At 40.4% G+C, this 24,016-nt stretch overlaps 1 protein-coding gene across 3 annotated transcripts in view; it reads left to right on the forward strand.

The window, feature by feature from the left end:
• The window catches only part of KDM4C (lysine demethylase 4C), a 281,173-nt gene that overhangs the window by 249,720 nt on the left and 7,437 nt on the right, over positions 1-24,016 (forward strand). For 2 of the 3 annotated variants that reach the window (XM_075410592.1, XM_075410594.1), the window contains 2 exons: positions 3,696-3,866; positions 23,640-23,759. In XM_075410592.1, coding sequence (XP_075266707.1) covers positions 3,696-3,866; positions 23,640-23,759 — 291 coding nt within the window. The remainder of the gene's footprint in view (positions 1-3,695; positions 3,867-23,639; positions 23,760-24,016) is intronic. The other variant, XM_075410593.1, reaches the window with a different exon arrangement.

Here is a 24,016-nt window from a genome sequence, read left to right on the forward strand (position 1 = left end):
TCTGCAAATACTAAGAACTGGACTTTACAAATGTTGATAAGACCTTTCAAAAATGTGTTCTTTGGAGGACTGTGGACTCAAAACTAACCATGCTTCTTGTATTTGCTGAAGATACAGCTTTAGAAATAACACAAAAATTTGCTAGCGGAAAAGTTGTTTTATACAGAATGTTTAGGATTATTCCTGTTGCAGCCTATATTATTTTGCTATGTAAATTGGAGTGTCAATATGCAAGGAAGGTTCTGTGATTTACGGCTTACAGACAGTAGTTGGTGTTTTTTTCATTTTTCCTCTTTCACTGTGCTTGTCTGTGGGCATGAAACATATCCCTCACAGCTTTTTGTCATCAAACTGCAAGAACACTTGTAAGTACAATTGAGAATAGGTGCTGCAGATGGATTTGTTTTAATTAAAACAAATCTTTCATACACAAGGAAATGAGAAAAATAAATTGTATGCAACTATACTAACAGGAAAAAAACCCCGAAGAATCCATACAAGATTAGCAGAGACAGCACTGAAGGTCAGAGAAAGCCAGCTGAAGGCAAACATATACTCACAGGTGATGTTTCATTTTGGAAGTGTGAGCAGAAGAGACCATCTACGCAGACCCAGTTACGTGCATATTGAAAGACTAACGGTCTTTAGAAGGGGCAAAGGTACAAGTTGCAAAAACCCACTGGATAGGAGTTGCAAAAAACTATTGTTGCTGTTTTTTGAGCTAACTGAAATTATCTTCTGCTATTATCAGTCAGTTCTTACCTCTGTAGCACACAGGGAAGAAAGGGATGCTGGCAAATGGAAGTTGAAGATCCGTTTTCTGTTGAATACCTGAGTAATGAAATGTCATTGTTTGCCACTGTCTGCTGACTACTGCCAGCCCCTTCACATTTCAGAGAGACTAGAGCATACCTTAGGAAGAATATATTATTCAAAATTTTGAAATATCATGCATCATTTCTATGCCTAAACTGGAGTTCCAACAAGTAAGCTTAAAAAGATGAAATGAGAGTTACATTCCCGTATGAAATAAGTCTCAGAATTTTGAGGATCCGTTATAAAAATGTAGTCAGAGAAGATTTCTAGATATTTAGATGTACGTCAGATGCCTGTTTCATGATAGTTATGATTTAATGTACATACGATTTATATATTTTATTTAACAAGATTTTTGTGTCCTGCCATACAGAAAATGAAGGAGAAAGTAAATTTCCTTCTTATCTTTTTGAAGTTTGCTCACAGAAGGGGAAGTTAACTTTTTTTCCTTTGTATCTGATTGTTTTCTGTATCTCTGCCACTATCTTAGTTCATCCTTGGCTTAGGTACTGTTAAAGAAAATCATGCTTTTTAAACCACAGCTTTCTAAATAATCCGGTAAGTACCACAGCTGTTTCTTTAATCTGATAGACTCCCTTACATAACAACTGTCCTTTCTGATCAAAAATGACATTCTTAATGTCAATAAATTCCTAAGATTTTCTGACAGGAAATGTTTTCTGGGACATGCAATCAATTACAGAGTGTACTTGTCAATATTTTTCCTGAGAAATAAATCAAGAATCCTACCAAGATAACATACTAAAATAAAAATCTTCTCCTTGAGCTAGGATGCATTTCTGTTTTTTGTTATTTGTTCTAATAAGCAGTGGTATTTCTTCTCTGAATATTTTATCATTAAATGAACCTGTATTGTCTCTTAAAATATTATATTTTGTCTTCCATCTTCTCTGAAAAGTTCCATCTTCAGACTTTGAAAACATTTAAACATTTTAATAGAGCTATTTCTCCTTGGGTTTCTGTAATATCAAACTTCTATTACCTCATATAAGTAAATCAATTAATACTCCCAGTTTACTTCTGATCACTCCCCACCCCAATAACTGAATAGACTGAAGTCAAGTATTGAAACGTAAATTAACATTTATGTTTACATATGTTGCAAGATTGGATAAAAAGTCCTAATTGACATGTTATCACTCCTGTAATAATACCAGTCAATTGTTATTTATATAGTTAATTCTGCTACTTAGTCTAACTATAGATGGGTAAAATGAGGAAGAAACAATTTTTTTTATGTATAAATGGTTAAATAATTTGTGAGTATGCTCAGAACATTATTTCTAGGTGAACTTGAAAATGCTGTAGAAACATCATTACGTTTTTCTGTCTGAGGTGACCTCGACTAAATCCTCCAGATGCATATGTCAGGCAGAGCTCTGACACGCAGAGATTTAGTGCACCGTCTCCAGGAACGGTACAGAATATTTGTACTTGGTTTGCCCTTAGTTTACAGGAGCAGAGAGGTTTAAAAATGCTATATCTCAGAAACTGGTCCAAGAAAGAGGCACAATAATGACTACGGTTTCCACAGAACCAGAATTGTTCACGTTTTGGGTGGGTTCTTTCTCTTCCTCAATAGCATTGATATTACTATTAATGCTTGGAAACTGACTAAAAGAACTGATGCTGTTGTTGATTCTGCCTTTACATTACTGCTAAGAATTCTGTAGCACTTTCTAGATTTTCACAGACACGTTTTAAGGTTGTTTTATTGATTGACGGATTCACTGCCTTTGAAGGTTTTAATATCGATGCTAGGAAATAGAGTAATTACTTTAGTGTATGTAATAAAGTATTTTCATTTGTGTAAATGTATGTTTCTATAAATATTTCTAATAACAAATACTTTATACTTAGTATATACCAATGTGGTTGCCCCTTTTGTAGTAGCATCTTCCATTAGAAGAGAAGTTCAGCTGTTCAGATGTAGCCAAAGTCTCAATAACTCACTTTCACGTAAACAAATGGACGTCTGTGAGGTAATGAATAAACAGTCAGGATCATAAGAAAGAAGTACCTTCCTTATTAGGATGAGAAGCTCTTGATTTTATCTTTCCTGGTGAAGAAGGTTGCTTTTTAAGCGGAAGGTTCACGGGGGTACATTAGTTGGAAGATGAGATGTAAAACGTGTTTGCATCATGTGAGCTTCTGAGCATTTACTCACTTACAAGGTTCCACTCTTTTTTTTATTTATAGAATCCATCAAAAGGTTATTGATGTAGAATTTTTGCATAGTTTAACAACCCTGCTGCTCTTCTGATTGACATAACTAGCTCTGGGGAATCAAAAATGAGAAATGAAAAAAAAATGTTACTGATTTACTACATAACTGATGAAGAGTGATCAGTGTTGCCTGAAGTTTTGAAGCAAGATTTCTGCACAGTATGGGTTAAGAAGTTACTCAGATACACTGCTGCAAACAGGTCTGACAAGAACTGGATATGCGTTTAATTATTGCATCCCATTCAGCAAAATATTAAGCAATTATGTAAAATCATACTGAAATCCAGTACTTAAAAATCCCATCATTTAAAACAATGCAAGACCATAGTCTAGGTTCATCACATCTTATCTCTTCAAATAAATTCTACAAATTATTCTACAAATAAAATTTATAGATGTTGCTGATCGTGTGTCATTGGTCTAAGTGATTTGTTATTCTTCAGATGCCATTTGTTTTCTAAAAAATTGAGAAATTTTATATGTAAAACAAATTTGTATGATCATGAGTGGAAGGAGCGATTTTTCATTTGAGGCTTTTATATCGAGTGGTGAACTGTTTTGACACTGGTAAATTTTTGATGAGGCGGTATTTTAAAATGACTTTTTCTTTTATATTCTTCCTTTTTTTCAAGAGAGCTAAATTAAGTGAGAAGGCCCTTACAGTTGGACAGACAGTCATCACGAAACATAGGAATACACGATACTACAGTTGCAGAGTCATAGGGGTGACATCTCAACTTTTCTATGAAGTCGTGTTTGATGATGGCTCTTTCAGTCTGGATACTTTTCCTGAAGACATTGTAGTAAGTACTTTCTCAGATACCTGTTCTTTCTGATTAGTTTTTTGGATTTTTTTGTGTGTTTTGTTTGTTTCTTTCTTTTTGTTTTTAAATTAGGGAGTTGAAACCTCTTGAACTACTTCTTTTGACCTTGAGAAGATAACATCTTAATATTCAGTTCATGTTTGTTTTTTTTCCTGCTGAGAATGATTATTTTCTAATGGGCTTCCAAACCTTGGTTGTTCTAATTAGTCTTTGCGATTTGACCAAATGGATCAAAAGTAATCTTAGAAAATCTTTTAATTAAAGAAGAAATATGTATTTAATAAAGGATATGAGAGAGGGAATTCCGTATATCCTTCTCTGTCTCTCAGAGATAACTTGTAAAAATTCCTTGCAGAATAGAAAAATCCTGCTGTAATAGGAAGAATAGCTTTCAAGCATCTGTTCTAACAACTTGTTTACACCTTATGATACTTATTTTGTGAGATTACATTATTAATGATAAAAATCATCTGGGAGAAAAATGTGTAGTTTATTGCAACTCCAAAAAGCAATTGAGATTTTGATTTCCCTTGTGCACTTACCTCAACTGCCATGTTTCTCAGAACTGTTAAGGACCACATTGTGGACTTAGTTAGCACATATGGACAAAATTTGCAGACAGCTGGGGGAAGATTCTGTTTCCCTCCACATTTACGATGAATACGTTGGTTGTCAAACTTCATTGTGTTCATCAGATGCTGCTTGACATATTTCTCATGGTACGACTCTAACCCTTGTTTATCTTCATGCTCCTCTGACTCTTTTTTGTGCTGAACTGATATTTTTGGTGTACTTCCTGCTAATAATCTCTAAAATTTAGAGCCTTCATTGAACTGGTATGCATAAGTGCTGTTTGTTGCAAGACCACTTTTCACTTAGCCCTGTGTCCTGTTCTGTGTGTAGCACGGGAAATGCTGGCATATAAAGCAGTGCAACAGAAAACACACTTTGCGGCTCTAGGGACACAACCCCTAGGAATACTCCATATTCTTCTCCTGTGAAAGTCTTTGAGCTGCTCTGTTTTCTGCCAACCTGATGTTTTCCTGGAAGTAGCATTAGCTGACAGATACGTTAGTGGAAATGATACTGTTGTTCTTAGAAGCTTTTTAGTTATTGGAAAGTCTGATGCCTTTTGAAAATATGATATTTAAAAGGGTGCATTTCAGAGCAGTGTATAGGGATTGAGCTGTTTACCTCCCACTGGTCTGAATAGAAGACAGTCAGCAAATCCCTCTTACTTGTCTTTGAAAATTTATCCTTTAATTCGAAACACTCCAAAAGACTCCATTAATGATCAAAGACATTCTGGTTTAGGATGATCAAGATATTAAGCAAATGTGGCTGCATTGTTATTACAAACCCCTCTTTTTTGTGTGCCTGCATCAAGGATCTGGTAAAGCCGAGATGAGAAACTGCTTGCTGCCCTAGTGGGGTAGTCTGATGTGGAGCTAAGAATAAATGTAATCAGGTCTGGATATGCCTCAGTGCTTCTCAGATAGTGGATGAACAACACATAATTGTTTGATGGAAACACCAAACGAATTTCACATTCCTTAGAGAAATCTTGTTGTGTTTTCATTAGATAATATACCTGCAGCAGTTACTGGAAGGGGGAAAAAAAAAAGTTTTTCTTCTGCCTGGTCTAAAACTTGCTAATCCATGCAATGTGCGTATCAGGTCTTAGTGCCGCTGGGAGGACTTATTCATCAAATCTGTGAAAGCAATGTTGCTGCCTATTGAAGAACTTTTTTTTCTAATCTGTTTTCACTTTTCAACTAGCTTACAAAGATAACAGGAGCTTTCTGCTTTTCCAGTATGTGCTGAATCCACCACATAATTTCAACTCAGCTCACAATAGACCACAATTCCAATGTTCATAGACAGTGATTTATTTTTAAGGAAGAAAATAGGGAGCGGGGAAATTTCAGTCTCTAAGATTCGTGAAACTGTTTGCGTGTAAGCATTCAATAACCACGAAAGCAGGGTGTACATTGTTCTTGTCTCATATGTGTTTTTCTTGGTTTGTGTTAGCATTTGCTAAGTATATCAGGTAGGGGCTTTTTAAGTGTAGGTGTTAGATATAGGCATAGCTATATAGATTTTTTTATGTCAAGCTATTGTTTGGGTACTATACCGAACGTCTGCCTTGTCAGAATTTCTTAGAATAATCACTCCTCAATTACGATGATAAGATCGCTTGTTGATGTGCTAACCAGTCAGTTTTCCCTCAACCCAGTAGGTGTAAGAGGGTGCAAAGAAGTATATGGGTACAATTTTTTGCTGGAAGAAACAGCAGGACAACTTCCTCTATAAGTCATGGAAGGACTGCAGTGAGGGGGATAGTATGTGACATCTTAAAGGAGGTGAGATGACAGCTTTAGCAGTTAGTTTAACGATGCATGTGCACAAGTGGGGAGCGCATACGCTGCAGTCCTGAGTAACTGCTACCGACAGACAGCACGGATGTGTGCTGCTTGCCACTGCTTGAAGGATTAATGCTCTGTAACTTGTCGCTCAGCACCGGGAGGAGTACTGTTCTGCCCAACAGGCCAGATGTCAGTTTACAGATTTACGTGTCAGGAAATGTCTTAGTTCTTTGGCCTGCTCATTTAGGGAGGGAGTCCCACAGTTCCTTTTCTTTTCCCCCTCTGTTAGTACCTGATGGACATATCTCCGATGGCATATGTTGGCAGTTTGCTAGAAATGAATACTCTGGGTATTTAGCTAGGAGTTTTATTTGTTTCTCTGTATCTTGTGTCTGTCAATAATGCATTAACAGCAAGGGTAATTAAAATATATGTACATACATATGTAACTTGAAATTAGAGCGAAGGTCTAATTCCCCTCCCCCGCGAGGAGGTCTGATTACAGGAGAGCTAAGCATATACCTCTCCTGAAATGCTGCACATCCTTCCAGGCCACTTGCCCCAGCAAATGCCCTGGTTCTGCAGTGACCAGTTTACACAGAATTGTTTGCTGTCGTGGTTTCACCTTGTGGTTATCAAGAAAACCATGTGAACAAAAATGAGTGTACTCACTCTTGCTGCCATGACATACCCACTCTGTGTTTTAGTTTACTAGTAGTGTATAAATATAGGGGTTCTACTTTGAGAAGGTAAAGCTGATCTGTGGGTTGTCATGTCCACCACACAAAATGGACTTTAGTTATTAAAATCTATAAATTGAATACCATCTTAAGTGGTATTGTAGCAAGAGCATCTTAAAAGTTGGAGGTCAGAGATAGTTGGAAGCACACTTAGATTCTGTATTCAGGAGTTCATGAGTTTGTTTTGCAGAACCACATTATGGTGATTTTCTGAGGTCCCGATAAAATCCAAAAAGCATAATCTTCAAAAAGTGTTTACTAGTTGAGGTTAAGACATTCAGACAGCAACTGTCAAAAGCAGGAGAAAGACATTATTTTTGCATGTGTCAAGCTGGTCCATCCAACATCTTGTTTGAATTTTTTTTTTTGTCTGCCACTGTTTTTTGAAGTGGGTGCCATCTTACCAAAAAAAATGCAAGCATGAAAAAAACCCCACCAAGCAGTGGGTTTTTTAACATACCAACAGTGATACCAGGAAACCTGAACAGAATTATGCTGATACTGATGCAAGTACCTTTTTTCAGTAGAGGACCCAAGAGAGCCTTCAGAACAGAGGAGATTAAGCTCTGTCTTTCTGTGTCTATCAATACTTTAAATTCAGGACTGGCAGGGGAGGGAGGAACAGGGCTATTGAGAACTCTGACAGCCAGAGTACTTCACTGACATTATCATGAAGGCTACAACTTCTTACAGTGTGCACCTAAATTTCACAAAGTCCAGAATTATTATCCTCTGCTTTCTTTGTAATAAAATGGAGCACATTTTAGTTGCAAATTTTTAAAGAAAAACCTGCTACTATGGGAGCAATTTAATTTGAGAAGCTATTAAAAACAAACAAACAAAAACCCACCAAAACCCTCATTTTCTCAGCCAGGGACCTTCTTTGCAGTCCTCTACCGCTGCCCCAGCCCACAAATCCTCACTTTACACCCCTACAAAATGATGAAATGAAAGCTTCAACATCTCGTGACCCACATTCTAATGTATACCCATACTCTGTGCATAGGCTTGCCAGTTATCCTGTCTTTCCTGATGATTGTGGACTTGCTGAGATTCTAAGTGATCTTTCCTGACCTAAATATCTGGCAGAAGTTTGAAGCTGCATGGACATTTGTAATCTTAGAAGTTGATCGAGGTGAGGTGAACTAATTGGGGTGAAGTACAGGCAAAGGAGTCAGGCAGAACACAGATTGTCCCAAGGATAGTATGATTAGACTAATGAGAGACAGAACAGATTTGTTTCATCCTCCTTTGAGATGTAGAACAAATGAGATTTAGCTGGAGGTTTCTTCAAAAACTATTTCCTCCACAGGCTAGCTAAAGAGAGCGTCATTTAAAGCCATAATGTGCCATTATCTGTGTGGGACTTGCGTGTGCAGGTTAGAAAAAGTAGCTCACTTTTGGGGTCTGTGAGCATCGGTAGTTGGGATGTAGCTTCAAGAACAAAGTCTTACTTTTTCACAAGAACTTCTCCCTAATGACTTTGTCTGTGACTACTGAGTATCACTGGTACAATAAATATGTGTCTGCATATGTCTATACGGACACTCGATCAGCTTCTCAATTTCTGTGTATGTTAATACTTTTGCTACTGCTTTTGAAAAAAGCACACTGCTTGAACAATGGACATTGGGAAATACTGGACTAGCATGTAAGTCTTGACAGTCCATTAATGTTCACCAGGATATAGAAAATAGAAGGTTCGATTCTAGCCCTAGTAATGTCTGAAGGATGCTGTGTTTTTTTGAAATTCTGTCCTACAAACCAGACATATGTAACTTTTCCTCCATCAGCCTTGTCTGGCATTATAAATGACTAAACTCCTGACTAGTTTCAAGCATTTTTTCCAGTGGTTTCTCCTCTGTATGCCTGTCTCTCTTTATCTATTCTGACAACTGTTTTCTGCTTGTCTACCTGTTCAAATCAAAACTTTAAATAGTAGCGCTTATCTGCCTACTTGTATCTGTGAAAGATACATTAGACTTCTGACAGATGATAATAGCTTATTGTTCAGTTTTATTATACTGGCATGTAAATCTGTGAAGAATGGCCAAGGAAATTAGAGCTGTTGTATTCATACTCTTTCTGGGCAATCTATAGATACTTTGGATGCACTCCAGTATCGCCATCACCAGCGATTTATGAGAATGTGAAAAGGAAAAGCAATCAATGCATTTCTGAAGGTAACAAGAAGATAGATCGTATTTGGTGTAAACTTCGTCCAAAAGTCCTCAGAACTAGTTGTGTGATGTGGGAAAAGAGACCTAATGAATTATAAGGGGTTTAACAATCTTTTTTAATATTTCTAACTGAGACAACATTGAGTCTCTGAGATGAATATTGTGCTACTCATGTTGGGCTGGCACAGTTTTTTCTGAAGCATTGTAAAATTGCCTGCTTTGTAGTTGAACTTACTACTCAGCAATTTGTATGGTGTGACCGTTCACAGACAATTCCAAAAAATTCTGGAAAGCAAGTCTGAGATCTGCGTGACATGTCTCTGGGGAGAAAACTTGCTTTTCTTTTCCTGGTTAGGTGGATTTATAAAAATTGTGTGGGATATTGCATTCTTGTTCTGTGAAGTACTCCAAGAAGTTAAATATATATATATATATATGTTTTGAACAATTTACTTCAGCTGAGAAATTTATTTTAACCCATTTTGGTAACTGTGAACTTCTGCACTGGATTTGCAAGTGCTGGTACACAGAATGCTGTACTTTGTACATGCAAATCATTGTTTGCATCTTCTGCATACTAACACAAATTAATTTGTGTTTTTAAAATTTAACTTTTGTAAGTTAAAGTCAAACTTTTTCAAAAGCAAACACTAGGTTTTAAGGCTTTAGGCTGAGGCTTTTATTCCATCGTTTAACTCTTGAAGCTGCAAAACATCAAAAGATGCAATAGTCTGATTCTAATCTGAAACTTGTTGTACAGTACTATAACCATATTGATGTGAGTTACTTTCACTTTACTCCATTATGGAGAACAGAAGTGATTTTTCTGTGGCTCTTGCTTTTTCTTTGTTCCCTGTGACAGTAGAAAGACAGACCACTTAATAAATAAGCATAAAAAATGAGTATAGGGTAGATTAAAGGAAAATTAAAGCTTCAAATAGAAGTATTATCTTTACATGGTTTCCTGTGTATGATGTCCTTTCCACTTTATAACGGAATCTTTCATGGATCCTTATAAATAATGATTTTAGATGAGTTGAAGGTAATGGCCCCACAGCTCAGCAGGAGAAACAAAATGGAAGATAATCCATTAATTTGCAGTTTATGATAAAATGGCTGACTTTGCAGTGAAGCAGGTGAGAGACAAGTATATTACAATACTTTTTGTGTTTGCAAAGTGCCTGTGTGTCCATGTCCAGGACCACAAACAAGTACAGCTGTGAAGAGCAGGTGGAGCACAGTGAAATCCCTAGGATCGCACAGGAACCACTGAGATGAGGTGGGACTTCTGGGAATGGGGGAGGAGCATTATTTCCCCTCCCACCTTTTTTCTGAGGTAACCCAGAATTGTAGGATTTTCAGATCTGGTACTTTACCCTATTTTTCGTGTGTGTCAGAAATAGATCATTTCCAGATTTGCCACATGTATTAAGGGGGCTCTTTGTACTGGTCCAGCTGGAATTGATTTACTGGGACCTTTAAACCTTTAGGCCTTCACCAATATATCGGTGGGCAGGATACGAGATAGTACTGTAGGATTCAGTCTCATCTAACTTTAATGTAAGCATAAGCAAGGTTTCTCCGCTGCTTTAAAGGAGCCTTGTACTTCAGTCAGGCACAGCAAGTCAGACATCCTGGTGCCCTTGCCAACTTCACCTTCCTACTGCTGACACTGAGGTTTGTCCTGTAAGACATATGTTGTACACCAGGTTAAGGCTTCCTTAGTGTCCTCTGTGCTGCACCTTACAGTGATGCCCAGCACCACTCTGGACATCCTAAGCCACATTCTGCAATGTGGGTTTGAATTGTGGCCGCCTGGGCAGTTCTGCGTCTTGTCAGTTACCATTGCGCATGTATTTGTGGTATTAATGCTTTCCTGAAACTGAATGCAATAGCTGAAATAGTAGCTTTCTAAGCTGAAAGGAAAGTAAGAAATTTTAAGATGTATTCAGGAATGCATGGTGCAATTTGCCTTCCAATTTCCCTTTGGTGAAAGCATATATTCACTTTGTAAGTGAAGATTCAGTAACATTTTAAGGATGACATATTATGCATAAACTCAAAGTATTTTTATACTGTGCGTTCTGTGATCCAAGGCTAAATTTGTAGAATTATAGTAACTATTCTGTTAATCTCTTGATTTCACTGGATATATACCAATTCAAAACCAGAACTGCACTCCTGGGAATCAGGCCTGCTCTTTCAAATGCTAATGCACTGTGTAAATTGCAGTTCCTGTTTAGATAAAATTCTGGCTGTGGCAAATCAGGTACCACTCTCCTTTTCATTCAAATTGGAAAGTATGAAACGTAATTTAGTGTTTCTAAAAATTTGCGTTAACTACCATATACTATCAGCTCCCAAAAGAAAAACACAGTTTGACAGTCTGTTGAGATCAGCAGTTGTTTCAGAGAGTTTCCACAATTTGTTTCTCCACTTCGGCTTTAGTGGTGTTGGTAGGTAAATATATTTACTGTTTGCAGCTGCGGTATGTTATTTGTCAGTACGACAATCTTTTCCAAATTGGAGGTGTTAGTTGTAATCACATTAGTCGTGCTCCTTATGAGACAATCACCGGTGAGCGTGACTGTGGAAGCTTAATCACTAGCACTCATGTTGAAGGTTAATGTCAGCTGAAGTAACATAGGCAGAGGAGACAGCTTGTGTTTAAGTGCCTTTGCAGAATGGCCTTGGGGACACTGAAGCTGCATCTTCAGGACTGTTCAGAGGTACCTTTCCAGCTCTGCCACGGGAGCCTTTTTCTCTCCTGGGCCTGTGCAGCAAGAGCTAGCTCTTCCTGATAGTGTTACCCCATGCTTAGTTCTGCACTCCTTCCCATTCAAACCATCCTCAGCTGGTGTCTGTCAGTACAGACAGCACTACCTCGTGGTAGGTACCCTAGTAGCAATGAAGTAGGGTAGTAAAAGTAACTCAGGTCCTCATTTAAGGGGAAAATGTAGAAATGACTGCTGTGGTTCAACTAGAGTCAGTGAGAGGACCATTTCTGTGCAAAAGCCCAATAATCAGGCCTGGATTTTTCCTACTTTTTCATGTGGTGAATCTGGGGACTAGAAACCCAGCTGAAGTCTTATCAGTGAAAAACAGATGTAGTTAGCATGTTTTGTCTGTGTTGTGAAAAGTAACCATTAATTTTGTGATTAATACCAGAATGTTTGTTTGCTATAAATTGAAATGAATGTGCCATGAATTGAATTTGCTGTGAAATGAGTTTCATTTTCTCCAAAATAAGAGGTGGTTATTCAGTTTCGGAGACCACACATGAATTTTAAGTTATTTTTCAGAAATCATGGAATTTCTGAGTTAAAAACCCAGATGAGTCGATATTATGGCTTGCTCCATGCAAATTGTGGTGAGATAGACTAATGCTAATGTCTGAGCCATTCTTACAGATTTAAGCAATGTAGGGGATGACAGAAAATGGACGGTTTCTGTTTCACAGTGTAACAGTACGTATAAATTTATGAACTAACACAAGATGAGTGACAGTACAAAAAAAAAGTAGATGCACAGGATGGGAAGGCCAGGTTTATTGCAATTAGGGAGTCTGATTTAGCTCTAGTTCTTCTTTTCAGTATCTATTTCTCTTTGATCTTTGAAACCTCAGGGCTAGATTATCAGCTTTCAGTTTGCCAGGAGGAAGATAACAATACTGTGCCATGGCCCCTGTGTGTCAGGGATGGAACAATACGGAAAGGATCTGTATCACCAGGCACGTTTCGGGGCTGAAGCCAGGCTGCTGCTTACCTCTGCCCTTTGCTATTCCTTCTTGCCAAGTTGCGTGACAACAGCGTAGTGGGATTCACAAGAACCCTGTGATACAGAAAGCCACGGCAGCACAATGAAATGGAATCTTACACAGTGTTTCTGCAAGACTGCTGTTGATTGAATGGAATACGTCTTCTTAGGGGGTTTTGTAGTTGTATGATACATAAATGAGTAACTTCAAAGAATGAAAAATACATTCAGCTAAACTAATTCTTACAAGTACTATTTCTGAGCAAACATTTAAACTGTCTTTAAACTCACAGCATCCCAGCAGGAATAATGCCAGTGAGGTTCTGTGTATATTTATACTATTCCTTTACCATTAGTAAAATAATTTATACAATTTCTGTATTTCATTCTGTCACTGCATTACAGAGCCATACAGCAAAAATAGAACTAGAAGTATGTTCTAGGTCACAAAACCTGTTGGAGGAGCCACACTTAACCACTTTAGCCCTGTATTGTATACGTCAATGATACCATCAGTGGTATTTCACAAGGATTTGAATAACAATGAGGCATTTTGTACTTTGTTTTGGAAACAAAGCAAATCAGCAAGTAAGACCCAGGAGTGTGGAGGAGATGCAGAAATGTTTGCTAAGTAATATTGAGAAAAATGCTGTAATTTTAATACAATTTAAACAAACAAAAATATTTTATTTGGAACACAGTCTAAACCATAGTGATTTGAAAAATAACAGAGCTGAGCGCTGAGTCTGCTGGTTAAATAGATAAACAATTCTCTTAGTGTTGAGAAAAGTAAAATGGGGGTTTCTGATGTTATTTGTGGGATAGGGACTGCTCAGTTAGATACTCTCATGAAGAAAGTGGTGCCAGCCTCATTGTATTTGCTGTCTTGGTTAATGCTTGATAACAGCTTGAGTTTTGTAGAAACACCCTCATGGGAAATGGGTAGAAGAATGTTGTGGGTATGGTAGATTTGAAAATTATGTAAGAAGTTCCAGAAGAATGAAATGGTTCAGCAAAGGAAGAGACTACTTTGCATGTCTGCCTAATTACTTTAAATGATGCCAGTTTATGAGTGTAAAGCTCAGGTTTGCAAAACAGTGCAGCTGTAAGGGAAGAAAAGTATGCTTATTCAGATGGGCTAGTGGTGAATTAAGAGTGAATTTCCAAGAGTGAAACACTTGAAGAGAATATTCCCACTTAATACTGTGTACTATAGATTGATTTTTCTTCAATATCTTTCCAAGTTTTTTGCCTTATTTTTTTGTACATGGAAAAAGAGATCTCAGTCTTCATTGTTTTGTTATATATGTGTGTGTGTGTATATATATATGTATATGAATATTTTAGGGCTGTGTTCAGGGAAAACTGGTCTCCAGTAATATTCATCAGCTTTAGAGGAGGGTCTTCAGACTGTTACTTACGTATTGCAAATGTCTTTTACGTTGCAATGTTTCATTCTCCTCTTCCCTGTCAAGCCCACTGTAGGAGCACAGCTATGAGAACTGAGTTTAGTAATCTTCCACAGAAAATATTCTGATTTGATTGAGATGGAGATTGATTTTCTTTGTCCTAATAGGAGAAGTTCCTCAGAATGCTCATGCAAAAGTATGAGTAGGAGGCAACAGCAGCTTTTCAAACAAGACATACTAGTCTAGGTTATGAACAGTGGGATCGAATCAGGGACCTTCACCATCGCAACTCTTCTGTCCTCTCCTGAGTCAGGGTAGGATCACATCACCAAAACAATTAACAAGAGCCAAGTCATCTGATGAAGTTGCACCCTGATTTGAATAGACAAGTATTGTAATTTTTCTATTTGAATATGATTGTTTTCTACCAACAATTTTAAATATTTGACTACTGTTGGGTTCATACCTTCTCTATAAGATGTCATATGGGCCACATTTTCCTCTTTTCAAACAAATTCTTGAGATACAGTGACCAATGTTATTGCTGTGATAGTAAATACAATATTAAACTTTATGACCATTACTTAGAGTTAAAGGAGTTAACTGATCTCTTCTTCACCAATCATGTTCCATGTTCACCAAAGACTGAATCAGATTTGGAAGAATGTGATTCTATTTAAGCTCCTGAAAGATCAAACATTGAGCTATAAACTGTTGAAAGGCAGAACATTGTACAAGCTAATGAAAAACTTTTTCTGCTGCTGTGTTCAGGAGGAATGAAGTGGTGGGGGTTTTGTGTATTCAGTTTGAGAGCTTTTTGCTTTTTATGTATTGAACCCGAAAAGAATTTTTTTTTAAAGTGCTATTAAATAATACTTTGCAGTCTGTAGGTCTCTTTGGTTCGACTGCTGCCTTCCTCACTGGACAAAAATCCCTGAAAATGAAAACTTTTTGTTTTTCATTAAAAAGTCACATATTCTACTTTGGCCATACCAATATTTTCCTTTCTAAGATTTCCTCTCTATCTAGCTTTCTGTCAGACCAGAGACTCTGTAAATGAACATTGGCTGATATTTGTAGTCACAGAATAATTTCATCCTTTTCTGCTACAATCTTGACATGACAGACTACAGTATCCTTTCTACTATCAATTTAACTTGCAGGCTGCTTTTAGCCTGTGCCTGAAGATAGGAGCCACCTTAACTCTGTTGACTTCGAGGACTGCACCACGGAGTTTTCTGTTTCCTCTGAATTCACTAGATATTTGTTTTCAGTGTGGCTCCTTTGGATCAAACCTAGAAGAAGTCAAAGGCTTTTACGTTCTTACATTTTTGAAAATAGTTGTGAAATTTGAAATAGCTGAATTAGTAACATAATTGCTGGGCAAAACATTATAAAAACAAAATTTTAAGTATCCAAGAAGCATCTCTTTGTGACAGTTTTGGAGAATAGTCTCAGTAGTTCATAATTTTGTCTGAGACTGAATTATGTGTACTTTTTAGCCTTGATTTAGTAAAGCTTTTGAACATGTTTTTTTAAACTTTTTTAAAAAATAAGATATTTTCTTCAGGTGTCAGTAGTTGTATTCAAATTATGTGAATCTTGTAACATTTCACAGTTCCTGGATTCAAGTGTGTGCTTCGGGTGCAGACTTCCTCCCTTTCTTTTCATAGTGTGGCTCCACATTTTTTCCTAGTCTGTGTGAACCGTCACCACCCTGCCACTGCAACTGGATTTGCTACTTGCAAATGCTCTGTCCAGCCTTAATGAGCCAAACCGGACCCATCCCACAGGGAAGTCTGCTGCTTCCCTGGGGCCCGGGTTAGGGATGTTGCTCAGAAACTCCCTGGTCTGGTGCAGCCCTCTGGTTATTACCTCCTCTTGGTAATGCAGGTTGTCGGGGACGAGATCACAGAGGGAAGTCCCAAGGCCATCAAAAGGAACTTCAGGGCACTGGGGTGGTTGGTTGAAGATCAGGGGCGCAGGCAGTGTTTTCCTCAATCCCATCAGTGGCAGGGATGAGCCAAGGGGCAGGAAAACTCACCTGATTAACAGGTGGCTCAGGGACTGGTGCCATCAGTTGAATTTTGGATTCTTTGATCACGGGGAGGTGTACACAGCACCGGGCCTGCTGGCAACAGGCGGAGTGCAGCTATCTCAAAGGGGAAAAAGGATTCTTGGCCACGAGCTGGCGGGGCTCATTGAGAGGACTTTAAACTAGGTTTGAAGGGGAAAGGGGACATCGCCCAGCTCACTAGGGATGAGCCCAGGCTTGGCGTGCCAGGGCCAGGGGTGAGACTGACAGCCCAGCTCAAGTGCATCTACACCAACGCATGTAGCATGGGCAATAAACCGGATGAGCTGGAAGCCATTGTACAGCAGGACGGCTACGACTTGGTAGCCATCACAGAAGCGTGGTGGGACAGCTCACATGACTGGAATGCTGTCATGGATGGCAACAGACTCTTTAGGGAAGACAGGCCAACAAGGAGAGGTGGTGGAGTTGCTCTACATGTGAGGGAGCAACTGGAATGCATTGACCCTTGCCTGGGGGCAAATGAAGAAGGAGTTGAGAGCTTATGGGTTAGAATTAAGGGACAGCCTCATATGGGTGATGTTATTGTGGATGTGTACTACAGGCCACCTGACCAGGAGGAGGAAGTTGATGAGGCCTTCTACAAGCAGCTGCAAGTAGTCTCACAGTCACAGGCCCTGGTTCTCATGGGGGACTTCAACCACCCTGATATCAGCTGGGAAGACCACACAGCTAGGCATGCGCAATTCAGGAGGTTCCCGCAGAGCATCGAAGATAACTTTCTGAAGCAAGTGGTGGAGGAACCAACAAGGAAGGGTGCTCTGCTGGACCTTATACTAACAAACAAGGAGGGACTGGTTGAGAATGTGAAGGCTGGAGGTAGACTCGGTTGCAGTGACCATGAAATGGTGGAGTTCAGGATCCTGCATGGAGGAAGCAGGGCAATAAGTAGGATCAAAACCTTGGACTTCAGGAGAGCTAACTTTGGCCTCTTCAAGGAGCTACTTGGAGGAATCCCGTGGGCCAGGGCTCTCGAAGGCAGGGGGGTCCAAGAGTGCTGGTTGGTGTTTAAACATCACTTCCTCCATGCTCAGGAGTGGTGCATCCCCTTGAGAAAGAAATCTAGCAAAGGAGGCAGGAGACCAGCATGGTTGAACAAGGAGCTTCTAGCAGAGCTCAGGTGGAAGAGAAAGGTCCATGGAATGTGGAAAGAGGGACAGGCCACTTGGGAAGAGTACAGGAATGTCAGCAGAGCATGCAGAGATACAACAAGGAAGGCCAAGGTCCACCTGGAACTGAATATGGCAAGGGATGTCGGAAACAACAAGAAGGGCTTCTTCAAGTACATCAGTAGAAAACGGAAGACTAGGGACAATGTGAGGCCGCTGCTGAATGAGGTGGGTGTCCTGGTGATGGAGGATGCAGAGAAGGCAGAGTTGCTGAATGCCTTCTTTGCTTCAGTCTTCAGTGCCAAGGCAGGCCCTCAGGAATCCCAGGCCCTGGAGGCAAAAGATGAAGCCTACAGAGAGGATGACCTTCCCTTGATTGAGGAGGACTGTGTGAGGGATCGCTTAAGCAATCTGGATGCCCACAGATCCATGGGCCCCGATGGAATGCACCCACGAGTGCTGAGGGAGCTTGTGGATGCCATTGCTGAGCCATTCTCCATCATCTTTGAAAGGTCCTGGAGGACAGGACAGGTGCCCAAGGACTGGAGAAAAGCCAATATCACTCCAATCTTCAAAAAGGGCAAGAAGGAGGACCCAGGGAACGACAGGCCGGTGAGCCTCACTTCCATCCCAGGAAAGATGATGGAGTAACTCATTCTTAAGGTCATCATCAAGCAAGTGGAGGAAAAGAAAGTTATCAGGAGTAGTCAACATGGATTCACCAAGGGGAAATCATGCTTGACCAATCTGATACCTTTCTACGATGGTGTGACTGGCTGGGTAGATGAGGGGAGAGCAGTAGATGTTGTCTACCTTGACTTCAGCAAGACTTTCAACACTGTCTCCCATAATATCTTCCTAGGGAAGCTGAGGAAGTGTGGGCTGGATGAGTGGTCGGTGAGGTGGATTGAGAACTGTCTGAATGGCAGAACTCAGAGGGTTGTCATCAGTGGCACTGAGTCTAGTTGGAGGCCAGTAACTAATGGTGTCCCCCAGGGGTCAGTACTGGGCCCAGCCTTGTTCAACTTCTTCATCGATGACCTGGATGAAGAGTTAGAGTGCACCCTCAGCAAATTTGCTGATGACACAAAACTGTGAGGAGTGTTGGATACACCAGAAGGCTGTGCTGCCATTCAGCGAGACCTGGATAGGCTGGAAAGTCGGGCAGAGAGGAACCTGGTGAGGTTCAACAAAGGCAAGTGCAGGGTCCTACACCTGGGGAGGAACAACCCCATGCACCAGTGCAGGCTTGGGGTGGACCTGCTGGAGTGCAGCTCTGTGGAGAGGGACCTGGGTGTGCTGGTGGACGACAGGTTGACCACGAGCCAGCAGTGTGCCCTTGTTGCCAAGAAGGCCAGTTGGATCCTGGTGTGCATTAAGAGAAGTGCGGCCAGCAGGTCAAGGGAGGTTCTCCTTCTCTTCTGCTCTGCCCTAGTGAGGCCCCATCTGGAGTACTGTGTCCAGTTCTGGTCTCCCCACTTCAAGAAAGATGAGGAGCTACTGGAGAGAGTCCAGCAGAGGGCTACGAGGATGATGAGGGGACTGGAGCATCTGTCCTATGAGGAAAGGCTGAGGGAGCTGGGCTTGTTCAGCCTGAAGAAGAGAAGGCTGCGAGGGGACCTAATAAATGCTTATAAATATCTGAAGGGTGGGTGTCAGGAGGATTGGGCCACACTCTTTTCAGTGGTGTCCAGCGACAGGACAGGGGGCAACGGGCACAAACTGAAGCATAGGAAGTTCCATCTGAACATGAGGAAGAACTTCTTCCCTCTGAGGGTGACGGAGCCCTGGAACAGGCTGCCCAGGGAGGTTGTGGAGTCTCCTTCTCTGGAGATATTTAAGACCCGGCTGGACACCGTCCTCTGCAGCCTGCTGTAGGTGACCCTGCTTCGGCAGGGGGTTGGACTAGATGACCCACAGAGGTCCCTTCCAACCCCTAACATTCTGTGATTCTGTGAAGTATTGTTCAACCTCTGTGGTAAAAACAGAGGAATATCATAAAAGAAAAATAGCAAAGGCGTCTACTTTATCTGTAGTGCTGTACGCAAGAATTCCTCAGTGACAGCACAGGAGATGGACCCAGTATTTCAAAATATTTTTCCAACATCTATTGTGAGCGGATTGCTTACTATTTGAGTGCGATGCATGTAATGAACCTCAAAATGAATGTTTATAAAACCAGAAAACACCACTTGTAATAAATAAGAAATGTTTTAGAATTTTTATAATTTACAGGGTTTTGCTTATAAAATGTTTCGAAAGGCTGTAAACCTAGCACTGATGAGATCATATGTGGAGTTATGGGCTTACCTGTACAAGAAGGACGTGGACATACAGAAGCAAATATAGTGAAAGGATATGAAGGTGATGAAGGGGCTGGAGCTTCTGTCGTATGAGGGGAGACTGACAGAGCTGGGACTGTTCAGCCTAGAGGATAGTAGACTCAGGGGGATCTTATCGAAGTGTATAAATACCTGATGGGGGAAGTAAAGAAGATGGAGACACACACTTCTCAGCGGTGCACAGGATGACAGACAACGGGTACCAACTGAAATACAAGGAATTTTGTAACATGGAATTTTTCTTAAGTAAAGACTTTTTCATTGTGAGGATTGTTGAATGCTGGACTAGTTGCCCAGGCAGGTGGTGAAGTGTTCATCCTTGGAGATACTCAAACCCAACTGGACATGTCCTTGAGCAACCTTGTTGTATCTGACCATAGCTGAAGCTGGGGCTCTGAGCTGTGAAATAGCTGGAATGTGAAACTGGACACTTAAGTGAATAGGCTTGCATAGCCGCAGTGTGCAACTGGACACTTAAATGAATGGGCTTTCAGTACAGATAGGCATGCTTTTGACCATTAGTGTGAAGAAGAAAATATACTACCTAATTGTATGGGAAACGTACATGGTTTACATTTGGCTGAATGTAGATTGAGACCACACTGTATGTTGTTCACAGCTAGTGTATGGGAATGTTGAAGTATTGCCATATCTTGATGTCTGACTTTTCATTGTATGACTGAGAAAAGTGAAGTGGTGTTTTTGCAATTTTGCCAGGCTAATAAATAGGACTAATCATTCCCCAGAAGAAGATGGTGAGAATTATTTTTGCAGTAAAAAGAGAATCTCTATAATAGTTATGTAGCATGAAAATAAAAGGTAGGAACTCTGGTAGAAATCAGCAAAAACTGTTTAGTATAGGTTTCCCAAACACAGTTCTGTAGACTAAGACATTTTGGTGATACATGAAGAATGGGATTGTTATTTGTCTAGTTATTTGCATGAGAACACTAATTTTCCATATGAGCAATTCCATTAGCAATCGTAGAGAAGCTGTGAGATTTTTTTCTTGTGCAAGGTGCAAAGGGAGCAAATCATGCTGGGCTTTTGTTCTTGGAAAATTAATGTTTGGCTTGACATTGTTGATAGATTGTTTGTTTTCAGGAAATTTGCTATCTTCCATGATGCATTTTAAAAATTTGGTTCAAGACACTTAGCCAAGACTCCTTTGTGCACTTTAGCAATAAATAGATAGGAGAAGTATGATAATGACAATAACCGTCTTGACAGTCGTCGCTGAGGAGAGAGCGTTAAAAATACGGTCTCATTTAATTTATAGTCAGAGCTATGACAGTGTTTAGCAATCTCTGTCCCTTGGGAAATCCTAATTATTCCACTGTTGGAAAGAAGGCAGCAGCCATCCTTTCCCCTTTCCCTCTGCCTCTCCTGGAAATATGGGGAAGGGTAATACAGTAATGCCACCTGCTACCCCAGATAAATGGTGAAGTTGAAAGGATATACCTTTCTGTGTCTGTCACAGCAACCTTTGCCAGGCAGACACGCAGGGTGTATGTTAGAGCTGTCCCCTTGGCACAGCACCTGAGGGATGACAGAGACAGTGTTGTCATGCAGGAAAGTGTTTCTGTGAAAATCCAGCTTTTCACTTCTATTGTCATGTGTTGAATCAAATTCATGGATTGAGATACATGTGATTAAAAACAGTTTATAAAGCCTGGATTTGGCTAGCATGATATTATAACAAGATAATGTCACAGAATCATAGAAGAGTTTGGGTTGGAAAGGACCTTTAAAAGTCATCTAGTCCAACCCCCCTGCAATGAGCAGGGACATCTTCAGTTAGATCAGGTTGCTCAGAGCCCCGTCCAACCTGGCCTTGAATGTTTCCAGGGATAGGGCATTGACCACCTCTCTGGGCAACCCATTCCAGTGTCTCACCACCCTCATCGTAAAAAAAATTCTTCCTTATATTTAAACTAATCTACCCTCTTTTAAGTTTAAAACCCTTTGTCCTATCACAACGGGCCCTGCTACAAGAATTATCCCTATCTTTTGTATAGGTCCCTTTAAGTACTGGAAGGCTGCAGTAAGGTTTCCCCACAGCCTTCTCTTCTCCGGGCTCAACAGCCCCAACTCTCGCAGCCTTTCTTCATAGGAGAGGTGCTCCATCCCTCTGATCATTTTCATGGCCCTCCTCTGGACCCACTCCAACAGGTCCGTGTCTTTTCTGTGCTGAGGGCTCCAGAGTTGGACGCAGGACTCCGGGTGGGTTCTCACCAGAGCGGAGCAGAGGGGCAGAATCCCCTCCCTCAACCTGCTGGCCATGCTGCTTGTGATGCAGCCCAGGACATGGTTGGCCTTCTGGGCTGCCAGCGCACATTGCTGGGTCATGTTGAGCTTCTCATCAACCAGCACCCCTAAGTTCTTCTCCTCAGGGCTGCTCTCAATCCCTTCATCCCCCAGCCTGTATTGATACTGGGGCTTGCCCCGACCCATGTGCAGGACCCTCAGGAGGTTCACACGGGCCCACTTCTCCAGCTTGTCCAGGTCCCTCTGAATGGCATCCTGTCCCTCCAGCCTGTTGACCACACCACTCACCTTGTTGTCCCAGTAAGGATCACTATGATGCATTTTTGCTCCCACATTTTGTGTTTGTCATGATGATTGTTGGCCTTTGTTGGAAGTGAATTGTTGAACTCAAAAACTAAATCTGAGACCTTGAGAACTGTAATAGTGTTTCAGCAACGTGAGATAATACCAGGTCCTGCAGGACCTTGTCACTGAGTCGGTCTACCTGAGTCCTTGGCTTTATCTTTTCTCTTCCTAATCTAGACTTCTTAGCCATGAGCTGAGGGAACATGATCGCCGGGTAGGTCCTCTCACAAGTAGGATAATGCCACTAAATTAGCGCTAATTTACATGAGAAGTCTTGTGATGTAGTTGGTACAAAGTATAGATGCCTTTGTTGGATTATTTGGCATAGATCACTTCCAAAGAATTGGTGAGCTCAGACCTAACACGATCCTTTTATGGTCCTTCGTGTATTTCCTCATGTGGACAGCTGTTATCAAGGATGCCTAGTTAGTCTGCTCTGCAAATGAGTCATTTAGGTCATGCTTAGCCATATGGCGCAAAAGAAACCACAGCAAGGATATGCTGCAACTAGAGTAAACTGTGCTGCTCTTATGTGCTTAACAAGGCAGGCACAAAATTTGGCCAAAACACAGGAGATAAACTGCTTCATCTCTTCTGAAAAAAAAAAATCCCGCCTAATTCTTCTTTGTAAGCATTTGGATTCTTTCAGTGTTTCTCCATCAGCTAAGCAAAGAACTCAATGACATTCTCACCATTTATAATTTGATCCATCAGGTTATGCTTCAGTCAGCAAAGTTAGCATCTAGCAAAAATGTGCTGTGGTTAACAAAGCATGAGTTACTTGAATATGTAAAAGAGAAAGTGTTGCACATATGCAATTGCACTTTAGTTATCTTTATTTTCAGTGTGTGATGGAAATTAATTATGGGGGAAAAGTATCACAGTTGCTGATAGCTATCTGACTTATGCATATGTTGCCTTGCAAATGCAGCATCAAGCTGTAAAGATAGTTTTTCTTTGGTCAGTATTTCATTTTCATAAAGGCTAACAGTATCTTCTGTTAGCCCATTAGCAGGATTATAAAATTTGAAACACACATGGTAATAAATCTTCTCCAATTACCAAGTCGTAAAAAGGAGCTTACTGGTAATTTCAGTGTAGCGGCTCACTCACTGATTTGAGAATCCATCCCTTGTAAATAGAGCAGAGATTGCCTAAGGCTGGGCCCACCTGCAGAGGGAGAGGTTGTCCAAGTGAAATGGCCTGATGGAAAACTGTATGGTGCAAAGTATCTGGGAACAAACACAGCTCACATGTATCAGGTGAGTGTCTATATTTATTACCATGTGCTTGTTTTTAAATGTCTTTATTGCAAATTGCTCATTTGTCTCAAACATTGGAGTGGCCCGCCACACCTTCAAAGCTGCAGAAGACTGGAGTGTGGACTCTGATTCTAACTGCTAATGCATTTAAACTGATAAGCAAAGCTGTCTGAACCATTAACAAGTGCTGTGCACTCTTTGGGAGTTGAGGTTTCACCTGTTATAAAATCAAGAAAATGGCTTATTTAATAAGAACC

Source organism: Opisthocomus hoazin, chromosome Z, assembly GCF_030867145.1.
Source record: "Opisthocomus hoazin isolate bOpiHoa1 chromosome Z, bOpiHoa1.hap1, whole genome shotgun sequence".
Lineage (NCBI taxonomy): Eukaryota > Metazoa > Chordata > Aves > Opisthocomiformes > Opisthocomidae > Opisthocomus > Opisthocomus hoazin.